At 33.5% G+C, this 13,114-nt stretch overlaps 1 protein-coding gene across 1 annotated transcript in view; it reads right to left on the minus strand.

Moving 5' to 3' along the window:
- The window catches only part of LOC143084318 (uncharacterized), an 80,610-nt gene that overhangs the window by 4,931 nt on the left and 62,565 nt on the right, over positions 1-13,114 (minus strand). Inside the window, exons 8-11 of the mRNA XM_076260730.1 lie at positions 12,229-12,682; positions 10,501-11,279; positions 9,317-9,347; positions 4,424-4,692 (exon numbers count right to left, since the gene is read on the minus strand). Of these exons, the coding sequence (XP_076116845.1) occupies positions 4,424-4,692; positions 9,317-9,347; positions 10,501-11,279; positions 12,229-12,682 (1,533 nt within the window). The remainder of the gene's footprint in view (positions 1-4,423; positions 4,693-9,316; positions 9,348-10,500; positions 11,280-12,228; positions 12,683-13,114) is intronic.

Below are 13,114 nucleotides of genomic sequence, written 5' to 3' on the forward strand. Positions count from 1 at the left end.
AAAATCGTCATTATTGAACTTGATTTTCATTTTGTTGTCAGTAACAACATATTAAAATTTTAAAAGCTTTGGTGGAACGGTTCATGAGTAAATGCACGGACAACATTTGGTTGCCGCCTGGCCGCCGTACATCCCCAAATCAATAACCGACATTTCTGTCACAAAAATCCGGTTATAAATCGAAAAATAATGCATTCATCCAATTTATTAGTATTGTAGTCCTGTCATGTAATGTTGTCATTTCAATGTTATATTTAACATTGCCATACAAGCAGGAGGTTTGGCATGCCACCAAACCAGGTTCCATCCACCTTTTTTCTTTCTTAAAATGTTCTGTACCAGGTAAGGAAAATGGCCATTGTTATATTATAGTTAGTTTCTGTGTGTGTTACATTTTAATGTTGTGTTTATGTTGTGTCGTTGTTCGCCTCTTATATTTGATGCGTTTCCCACGGTTTAAGTTTGTATCACGGATTTGTATTTATCTCTATCGATTTATGAGTTTCGAACAGCGGTATACTACTGTTGCCTTTATTTACCAATCCGTTATTCAGTTAGTTGTGAAAAACATAAAAAATCAACGTTTTTAAAGACCTATGACGCGATAATGTTATGCTTATTTTGACGTTTTGGTTATTTTTTATATAGAATATTCCTTTATAATTCGGTGACCCCATGATTATGTTATATCATTTAAACAGAAATGCATGTACCAACAAGTCAACATAGTTTTTTAAGAGATTGTATGTGCTTCGGAACAAATATCTATCTACTTTGAAGAAACTAAGAAGACTAACAAAGGCCAGAGCTCTCAACCCTCCTTCTATACCTCTAGCCAATGTAGAAAAAACAAACACACATAATACGCACAGTAAAACTTGAAGAGAAGTCTGAGTCCGAAGTCCCGTTAGTGGTTTAGTATTATACAATCATAAAATATATGAGAAGAACATAACCCGTGTCATGCCAACAACTGGTTTTCGAATAAATGTGTTTGATTCCAATGACCCTATAAGTGAATCAATATTAAAGCCAAAATATGCATTTTTAATGACCTGACAACAGTATGGTAACTATATCCCTTCTTAATAAGTCTGTTTAAAGGTTTTTATACGACCGCAAAATTTGAAAAAATTTTCGTCGTATATTGCTATCACGTTGGCGTCGTCGTCTGCGTCGTCGTCTGCGTCGTCGTCGTCCGAATACTTTTAGTTTTCGCACTCTAACTTTAGTAAAAGTGAATGGAAATCTATGAAATTTTAACACAAGGTTTATGACCACAAAAGGAAGGTTGGTATTGATTTTGGGAGTTTTGGTCCCAACATTTTAGGAATTAGGGGCCAAAAAGGGCCCAAATAAGCATTTTCTTGGTTTTCGCACTATAACTTTAGTTTAAGTTAATAGAAATCTATTAAATTTTGACACAAGGTTTATGACCACAAAAGAACGATTGGGATTGATTTCGGGAGTTTTGGTTTCAACAGTTTAGGAATTAGGGGCCAAAAAAGGGCCCAAATAAGCATTATTCTTGGTTTTCGCACAATAACTTTAGTTTAAGTAAATAGAAATCAATGAAATTTAAACACAATGTTAATGACTACAAAAGGAAGGTTGGTATTGATTTTGGGAGTTTAGGTCCCAACAGTTTAGGAATTAGGGGCCAAAAAGGGACCCAAATAAGCATTTTTCTTGGTTTTCGCACCATAACGTTAGTATAAGTAAATAGAAATCTATGAAATTTAAACACAAGGTTTATGACCATAAAAGGAAGGTTGGTATTGATTTTGGGAGTTTTGGTCCCAACAGAATAAGGGCCCAAAGGGTCCAAAATTAAACTTTGTTTGATTTCATCAAAATTGAATAATTGGGGTTCTTTGATATGCCGAATCTAACTGTCATGACTGTGTATGTAGATTCTTAACTTTTGGTCCTGTTTTCAAATTGGTCTACATTAAGGTCCAAAGGGTCCAAAATTAAACTTAGTTTGATTTTGACAAAAAAATGAATCAGTTAGGTTCTTTGATATGCTGAATCTAAAAATGTACTTAGATTCTTGATTATTGGCCCAGTTTTCAAGTTGGTCCAAATCGGGGTCCAAAATTAAACTTTGTTTGATTTCATCAAAAATTGAATAAATGGGGTTCTTTGATATACCAAATCTAACTGTGTATGTAGATTCTTCATTTTTGGTCCTGTTTTCAAATTGGTCTACACTAAAGTCCAAAGGGTCCAAAATTAAACTTAGTCTGATTTTAACAAAAATTGAAATCTTGGGGTTCTTTGATATGCTGAATCCAAAAATGTACTTAGATTATTTATTATGGGCCCAGTTTTCAAGTTGGTCCAAATCAGGATCTAAAATTATTATATTAAGTATTGTGCAATAGCAAGTCTTTTCAATTGCACAGTATTGTGCAATGGCAAGAAATATCTAATTGCACAATATTGTGAAATAGCAAATTTTTTTTTAATTAGAGTTATCTTTCTTTGTCCAGAATAGTAAGCAAGAAATATCTTATTGCAAAATATTGTGCAATAGCAAGATTTTTTTTTTAATTGGAGTTATCTTTCTTTGTCCAGAATCAACTTAAATCTTTGTTATATACAATATACAATGTATATTCACTTTTTACTACCAACTGATAAATTAAAATAATCTTTACCATTCAGTGATAACAAGCACTTTTTTTACATCTTAATATTTTATGATGTATTTAAATGAGTAGTTATTGTTGCAAACTCCATTAGAAATTTTAATTGAGATTAGTTTTGGAATAAGGGAAAGGGGGATGTGATAAAAAAAATTGGGTTCAATTTTTCTCATTTGAAATTTCATAAATAAAAAAGAAAATTTCTTCAAACATTTTTTTGAGAGGATTAATATTCAACAGCATAGTGAATTGCTCTAAGAGAAAACAAAAATTTTAAGTTCATTAGAACACATTCATTCTGTGTCAGAAACCTATGCTGTGTCAACTATTTAATCACAATCCAAATTTAGAGCTGAATCCAGCTTGAATGTTGTGTCCATACTTGCCCCAACCGTTCAGGGTTCAACCTCTGCGGTCGTATAAAGCTACGCCCTGCGGAGCATCTGGTATTACCTGTTGAGGTGAATACTGACATTGGTGTGTTTTGTAGATAATATTCCCATAAAAGATTGAATGTGAAATACCTGAACGTTTAAGATGTCTGCATGTTGAGTTATATTTAGAAAATATGTCCTTGTACCGATGATAAAATTTAGTTTTGACTAGTTTGTGATATCGAAAACCCTGGTGTAATAATTGTTCAGTAATACATAAATATATCTCGCTAAAATCTAATATGGTGTAGCCTATTTACTGTAACTTGACCTTAATCTATTGATCAAAGTGCTTTTATATGTCTTATATCACATTTTTATTCCAACCAATCAAAAGAACTTAAGGACATCTCTTAAGAAACGAATACAAAATTAATAATCTGTTTTCTATTCAAATGATGCAAGGGAAACACAAGTGGCCTTACACATATTTAATAATGCACTGAACGTCGGATGTTTAGAAGAAAGTACAGAAATGATAATATGTACTATTAATGGGGTCTATGGGCATTTTTTTAAGGCATTCAAATTGATAAAACCAGAGGATTTCAAAAATCTGACAAAAATTCCAAAACATGAGAAGCCAACATCCTTAAGGACCATAACTCTGCAAAACAAATCAGCGGACTGCAACAAAATTTAAACTTGATACGTAACTGGTCATGATAAGACTATATATACCAAATATCAAACATGTTAAATCAATATCTTTCAGAATGAATAAAGGGTGTGGAAAACTAATTTGCCTGACTGACGGATGGACAGACAAAATGCAAATCTGAAGTCCCTTTCGAATTTGTCGGAAGAATACTCATTCTGATTTGGGAAATAGAATAATACTACAGAGAAAAGTCAAATATTTTAATTGTTTTAATCAAAATAAATATATTTTTTAATTTTTTGTGTTCATTATTTAAAATGTTAAGTTCATGTTGGTGTGCATTCCAAAAGGTGTAACGATAAATTAACAGTGAAAATTTTATTACCAAAAAAATTTCAAAATTAAGGACACGTCAAGGTCATATACAATATTTAAGGTAAATTTATATACTTTTGTCATTAATTCCACACTAATTGATAAAAAATAGTTGGGCACAAACCTCAATTGTGAAACTTGTTCTGACAAATTTTGTTTGCAAATAATATCTTATGCAGCAGCAAGACATCTAAAACATGTAACCAACCCATATACAAAATCCCAGAAAGTGTTGAAATATTGTATAAAAACAAAGAAAACATCGAACAAAAAACCTATTCCTTATAGCAAAAATTTGTAATGCGAATAGTATTATTTGACATTAAATAATTTGATAAGTGCAGTATATTTTAATAGTTTACCTGACACAGTGTGTGGGTAGTCAAATCCATATCTTGTAAAGCTTTTGCTATGTTAATGAATCTTCCTGAATACTTTTCTCTCCAGGTGACCAGTACTCTAAATTTTACAATGTCGACGAATTCATAATCAGATCTAAGTTTTTCCCATTCGTGCAAAGTAATACCAAGATGTATAGCCAACTCTCGTATTATGGTTTCCTCACAATGTGATGAAAATCGTTGAAGTTCAATATCACTTGGAATTTGATTCAAGGCATCTTCTTGTAAACCTAAATTTGAATGAAATTGCTTCAAAATACAAATACAGTAAATCAACTCTTACTGTAACAAGTATATTACTTATGATCCTTTACAAATACACAGCAAGTATGAATGTTTAACCTGAATACCCACATCATGACATATTAGTCAATTATTGTCCTATCTATCTGTGAAACAAATACACAAAAAGAATGAATGTTTGACCTGAATATCCATACTATGAAATATTAGCCAATAGTGGTCCTATATGTGTAGCAAATACAGAAAAAGTATAAACGCTTGACCTGAATATTCATGAAACATTAGTCACTGGTTGTCCTATCTGTGGAGCAAACTCACTGAAAGAATGAATGTTTGACCTGAATACCAATGAAAAAGTAGACACTGGTTGTCCTATCTGTGGAGCAAATACACAAAAAGTATCAATGTATGACCCGGAAACCCATGAAATATGAGACACTAATTGTCCTATCTGTGGAGCAAATACACAAAAAGTATAAATGTATGACCCGTATACCCATGAAATAGGAGACACTGGTTGTCCTATCTGTGTAGCAAATACACAAACAGTATTAATGTATGACCTGTATACCCATGAAATAGGAGACACTGGTTGTCCTATCTGTGATGCAAATACACAAAAAGTAGTAATGTATGACCCGGATACCCATGAAATACGAGACACTGGTTGTTCTACTTGTGGAGCAAATACACAAAAAGTATTAATGTATGACCCGGATACTCATGAAATACGAGAGTCACACACTGGTTGTTCTATATGTGGAGCAAATACACAAAAAGAATTAATGTATGACCCGGATACCCATGCATGAAGTACGAGACACTAGTTGTCATATCTATGGAGCAAATACACAAAAAAGTATTAATGTTTGATCTGGATACCCATGAAATATGAGACACTGGTTGTTCTATTTGTGGAGCAAATACACAAAAAGTATTAATGTATGACCCGGATACCCATGAAATACGAGACACTGGTTGTTCTACATGTAGAGCAAATACACAAAAAGTAGTAATGTATGACCCGGATACCCATGAAATACGAGATACTGGTTGTCCTATCTGTGGAGCAAATACACAAAAAGTATTAATGTATGACCTGGATACCCATGAAATACGAGACACTGGTTATCCTATCTGTGGAGCAAATACACAAAAAGTATTAATGTATGACCTGGATACCCATGAAATTCAAGACACTGGTTGTTCTATCTGTCGAGCAAATACACAAAAAGTATTAATGTATGACCCCTATACCCATGAAATAGGAGACACTGGTTGTTCTATCTGTGAGGCAAATACACAAAAAGTAGTAATGTATGACCCGGATACCCATGAAATACGAGACACTGGTTGTTCTACTCGTTGAGCAAATACACAAAAAGTATTAATGTATGACCCGGATACTCATGAAATACGAGAGTCAAACACTGGTTGTTCTATATGTGGAGCAAATACACAAAAAGAATTAATGTATAAGCCGGATACCCACGCATGAAGTACGAGACACTGGTTGTCATATATGTGGAGCAAATACACAAAAAAGTATTAACTTTTGACCCGGATACCCATGAAATACGAGACACTGGTTGTTCTATTTGTGTAGCAAATACACAAAAAGTATTGATGTATGACCCAGATACCCATGAAATACGAAACACTGGTTGTTCTACCTGTAGATCAAATACACAAAAAAGTAGTAATGTATGACCCGGATACCCATGGAATACGAGACACTGGTTGTTCTATCTGTCGAGCAAATACACAAAAAGTATTAATGTATGACCTGGATACCCATGAAATACGAGACACTGGTTGTTCTATTTGTGGAGCAAATACACAAAAAGTAGTAATGTATGACCCGGATACCCATGAAATACGAGACACTGGTTGTCATATCTGTGGAGCAAATACAAAAGAAGTATTAATGTATGACCCGGATACCCTTGAAATACGAGACACTGGTTGTCATATATGTGGTTCAAATATAGAGAAAGTATTCTTTTTCCAAAAATATAATAAAAGTGTTGGTCACTGTGCTATTTTTATTAAGCTACAAGTCAAAATTGTCAATAACCTTTTTTGGGAATAAAAAAGATATCCATGAGATAGAATTTTGAAATAAAAGTTGTTTGGAAATATGCGTATATAAAATACAAAAGAAAAAAATGTTGTCACCTAACTTGCTTTCTCTCTTCAAGTAAAAATTCTAAAAAGTTCATTCCTTTATAAAAAAAAATTACTCTTTGAGTTGTCTCCCCTCAAATGACTAAAATTGACAATTTGATTCGAATAACTAGCTCAAACATTTGATATCAGATAAGGCCGTTAGTTTTCTCTTTTGAATTGTTTTACATTTGTCATTCCGGGCCTGTTATACCTGACTATGAGGTATATGCTTTGCTTGTTGTTGAATGCCGTACAGTGACCTATAGTTGTTAATTTATGTGTCATTTGGTCTCTTCTGGAGGGTTGTCTCATTGGCAATCATACCACATCTAATCTTCCTATATTAACTGTGCCGCATTTTTGCGCCTGTCCAAAGTCAGGGGCCTCTGTCCTTTGTTAGTCTTGTATGTTTTTTTAATTTTAGTTCATTTATATGTTTTGGAGTTTAGTGTGACGTCCATTTTCACTGAACTAGTACACAATTTTATTTAGGGGATCCAGAGTACCGTCTCCAGGTGCAGAATTTTCTCTCTGCGTTGAAGACCTATTGGTGGACTTCGGCTGTTGTCTGCTCTTTGGTCGGATTGTTGTCTCTTTGACATATTCCAAATTTCCATTCTCAATTTTATTTGATATCAGATAATTATTCTGAACTGAATAATGCAACAAATCACTTATTTTTCTTTATTCCAAGAAACAGTAAAACCAATAATTCGCAAATATGTTTCAAAATTTGCAGATTCACGCAAATAACTGAACCTATTTATTACCACTATATGACATCAAGATGACAGTTAATCTACCTTAAAGAGGTCTGTAGGTAAGTTTGACAGCTTCAGACATACTCATTTTTTTACCTTTCAAACTATACCAAATAACTACCAATCTAGATATCATTGAGATGGGAGCAATCTCTGTGCGCCCCGCTGTGAATAATGTGCATTAAAAAATTGTATCGTTACCATAGGACATGGGTTTTTCAACTGAAATCAAAGTTTTTGACCTTGACTTTTGACCTAGGAAGTTGTAAATGAAATATGACACACCCTTTGGTGTTGGTTTATAAACATGTCAAGTATAAACTTTGAAATGATAACGGTTCTAAAGATATAGAGCGGACACGATCTTTACCATAGGACATGGGGTTGTCAACTGAAACCAAAGTTTTGGACCTTGACCTTTGACCTAGGAAGTTGCACATAAATTATGACACACCCTTTGGTGTTGGTTTATATACATGTCAAATATAAACTTTGAAATAATAACGGTTCTCAAGATATAGAGCGGACACGATCTTTACCATAGGACATGGGGTTGTCAACTGAAACCAAAGTTTTTGACCTTGACCTTTGACCTAGGAAATTGTACATAAGTTATGACATACCCTCTGATATTGGTTTATAAACATGTCAAGTATCAACTTTGAAATGATAACGGTTCTCAAGATATAGAGCGGACACAATCTTTACCATAGGACATGGGGTTGTCAACTGAAACCAAAGTTTTTGACCTTGAACTTTGCCCTAGGCAGTCGTTCATAAATTATGACACACCCTCTGGTGTTGGTTCATATACATGTCAAGTATAAACTTTGAAATCATAACAGTTCTAAAGATATAGAGCGGACACGATCTTCACCACAGGACACAGGGTTGTCAACTAAAACCAAAGTTTTGTTACCTTGACCTTTGACCTAGGAAGTTGTACATACATCATGACACGCTCTCTGGTGGTGGTTAATAAACATGTAAAGTATAAAGTATGAAATCATAATGGTTCTCTAGATATGGAGCGGACACAAAGTTTAAGTGTTACGAACGGATGGACGGACGGACGGACAGACTGATCACTATAGGGCGACCAGCCTAAAGGCGGGGCCCTAATAAATTCTTTACCTAAAAAAGTGTACATGTATATTTATCCCCCTACTCACTATGTTATGCATAAAATATCAATAAATGAATTTGGAAGATGTTTCAAAAAATGTATTTACACTGTCCTCAATAAGGACTCTGAATTCCAATTTAGAATCCGGTACTACTACTAGGATACTCGACTGAGGGGTCAGTGTATTTAATTCTGCTTCAGATGCCTTAATATTGTTTGCAAACATCAATAGATATAAACAATTCATCAAAGTTTTTTTTTCCAAATTAATGAAAGTGTTTTTGAGTTATTGTCCTAAAACTGAAAAATCACACTTTTTCTATGAATAAAACCCCATAACTCGGAAACATAAAATCTTAAAAGATTTAAAGGGAAGTCAATAGCTATAAACAATTCAATAACGTTTCATGCAACATTGACTAAAGCGTTTTTGAGTTCTGGTCCAACATGTTGACGACAGACAACGATATGCCACACTATGTCCCGTAAACGGACGTATACAAAACTATTTACAATATTTTATACATCAGTAAGTACTTATTATGTACGATTTACCTTGACAGTTTATTTCACATTCTTCTTTTGCCTGAAAACAATATTGGTGGATACAAAAATTAGTATTTACAAAAAACAATGGATACAACAGTATGAGGTTAAGACTTGAGTTATTCATAGTGATGGTTAAATTGTTAGCATTGCCTGTCTATTTGATTTTACATGTTTACAACTATTGCAAATTTGTTTCAGGGTGATAATCAACAATGATTAGTCCTATTGTTTATAATGTGAGGGTTACCCATCCATTATGAGCCAAACAATGGCATGTAACATATCTACTATACGTACAGCTGTTATTGTCAACTCAGTAAACAATCACTAATCATGTACTCCTAAAAAAACCTACTCCTTATCAAAGCTATTAACAATCAAAACGGTCATAACACACAATTGAAATTATAAACATAGTGTGCTGACAACTTCCTTTTAAAGTTTTTGTTTGCTTCTACGCAAAACTTTATGGAATACTTGTTGTTCACTGCTCTTCAACTTAATCGTTGTTTAGCCTTCCAATTATTTAAATTGGGGCACAAGTCATACAGATACCTACATATTGTGTGGGGGACTTATACACCTTAGTTTTGGTTAATGTTACCCATTTTGATTCCTTCTTTACTTTTTACACAACGTTGTAGACTTGGTGTAACTAAGATAATTATACATATTGCATAGACACTTGTATTTTGTTGGTCTGTATGGTGCGTTCTCGAAATAGTTTGGTTAGATTTGTAATTACTGTATCATTGGCATTTAACCTCAAATCCTATTTTATTCAACAAAAAATATTATGGTTCAAAATAAAAACAGACCTATGACTTGCATTGGTAGACCCTAATGTAAAACAAACATTACAATTGCTACGTTTTGCAACTTTGCGAATACGTCTTAACCCTGTAACTAGTAATCATGGTAATGCTCACAATATTTTTCAATCCCAGAATTCATTAGTGACATACGGAGAAAAGCTTGTACTTTTGTTATGTTCCCTTGTGAGGTATGTAACACGCAAATATTCTTGTAAGATCAGTCACACAGGAATTTAGCTTGTATGTTTGTAATTTTATTTTATTTAACATGTTGTTTTCTATTTTTGGAGATTGCATAATCAAACTGCAAGTCAGCACTCTATGAGTTGATTCAAGAATTTATCATATACTTTCAACTTAATAGTTCTAATTTACCTGATCTTGATTCCAAATATTCCACTTGTCTTTAGTATGTACAATCTGATGTTTATTACAGATCCATTCATCAGTTGTGAATGCTGCCTCTTCAGTTATATGGCATTCTAACCTGGAGCATATATATTCAATGTGGAAGGGTAGTTTTTGGCTGATAGATGTGGCCTGGACTGTGGACTTATAGAATTCTGAGATTCTCTGCAATGTTGTATACATGCATTCCTTGATACCAGTGGCTATATCTGGTACAATCAGTCCATTGGAGGTTTCGTGGACTATGTAGAGCAATATCTTGTTGCCTTCAACACATACAACAATATCATGTGCTTTATCGAATGATAATCCAATGAACCCTGAAAACAGGAGTTGTTTTCCTTCATATGTCTTCACGGTCCACATACTGAGACATGCGCTAATGAGACGATTTGGTAAGGCTGGTGGTATTATTGTCCCTTTGAAAACAAAAGCTAGACTGATGGCTTTTTCTTGTGTACATTCATGGGTCATGAATCTTGTGTCATTTCTTTGAGTGAACATACAGGGAACAAAGAAGTTTTCCACTGGTAACCGACTTCCCGTAGCAATATCATACCTACGCTGCTCTGATAGAATATCAAGGTGGATAAGCATATCAAATATGAACTCTTTGTAGGGTGATATTTTATTGAAGTGCTTTTGTTCCCAAATAAGATACAGATCTTTTCTTTGTATTATACCACTCGCTGACATCCTTTCAAAAGTATTTCTTATAAGACCTTTCTTTGGCCAGAAGGCAATATCTGTAAAGTTAAATTGAATCAAATTAAAAATTAAAAGAGTTTTAAAAGTACCTCATGATAATGAAACGAGTGCTTTATTTGTAAATCTTCTCTGGCTGCATGCATGAGCATGTCGGCTTTTATGTTTCCATTTTTCTTTTATAATTTTTTAACTTAATAGGCAAACAAATAAAAACAACAGACTGTTATCATTTGCCATTTAAGGACAATTACTCCTATAAGACATTGTCTAACAGACAGTTTTGATTTAAATAGACAGTCTGTAAAAAGACATGATAAAAAGTTGAGAAACCTTACGTAATGACAAAAACTCCTTCTAGGGGTGATCTGTTAATTAGGATAAAGACAGGAAGTATTTAGATCTTAACTTTGTGATCATATTTGACCTTGTTATATTTTCCCTATCTATAATACGTACTTCAACATATTGAGACCATTAACATGATAGACACATTTTAACCTAATGTATTATTTGGTAGCCAATTGATTTACTGATTGGAGCCATACAAAAAAAACACATACTCTTTAGAACAGATACTCCAATGAAGATGTGGTTGCAACTGTTTTTGTAGTTTCAGAGAAGAACATTTTTTGACATTCAAAATCTGCAATTATCAGGTGAGCATGTCTTATTTTCACTTTCTTATCCGTGGTTGTGGAAAAATGTGTTAATATCAGCATGATCAGGCCTTTTAGTAATAAAACTTTCATTTGTACTCCCTCAAACATCATATCTAGTATTACAATTGGTTGATTTCTGAATCAGAGTATGAGAATTTTTTTCAGAAATTTTTATGACTGCAAGTCTTTATTCTTTATAGTCTTTAGAAAAAATATGACAATTATCTAGCCTAAGGCAAAAAAAGAGATTATTAGCATGTTATATAGACACCTGGCTGTGTTTGATGACCATGAAGAGTATATAAGTGGATATTATATCATATAATACCTGTAACAAAGGATCTCATCACTTCGACCAGAAGTAGCGGACTGATAATCACATAACTTCTCAACTGTGGGGTATCAATATAGATTAATTTCCCAAGTGAGTGGTGAAATTTTAGGAAATCTCTCAGCTCTTCATTAGACAAGACGGACACCTTGCTGATGTAATTCAATTCTTCAACTTCTCTCAAAGACAATACTTGTTTCCCCTTTGCTACCAAGTTAGCAATCTCAAGTTCAAGGGGAACAGAGGCATTGGGCATTTCCTCTCCCCAACAAGGATGTTGAAAGGTAAGATCTGTGATTGCTTTCTTAAGGACGTCGATCTCTGGATCTGTGTTGTCTGTGGCATTAACAAATAATTTGTTGTCGATGACCAGATGTCCTCGTCCGTCATGGTCTTTAAATAACTCTTCTACTCCACTATATAACTCTGTACGCCGTGTTTCAATATCCTCCTATTAAGAAATACAGAAGAACAGAGAGTAATAAGATTATATGGTGAAATGCAAAGTATGCACTGACTCAGTTCATGTAAAACAAATTTATCACTGAATCCATTAATCCAAAATAAAAAGTCGATGATCTTGGACATGTTTAATATTCTTAAACAATTGAATGAAAAACTAAATAAGGGCGGATTATGTGATTACATTAAAATATGTTAAGTGTTCTTAGGTATTGTACATACTCGATATAAAGTGTTATTTTCCAACGAATCATGGATTAATCCTCAAAAACAGCATATTAATGGAATTTTGAATATTTGATTTCACCTCCATAACTTTTTTCAGAAACAACATTTTGGAAGGGGACTGGATATAGATTTTTCTGAAGTTTTCACACAGAAACAACATTCTGGTACATTTTCCAAACAAATAAAGATCATA

The sequence above is a fragment of the Mytilus galloprovincialis genome, chromosome 7 (genome assembly GCF_965363235.1).
Source record: "Mytilus galloprovincialis chromosome 7, xbMytGall1.hap1.1, whole genome shotgun sequence".
NCBI classification, from domain to species: Eukaryota; Metazoa; Mollusca; class Bivalvia; order Mytilida; family Mytilidae; genus Mytilus; species Mytilus galloprovincialis.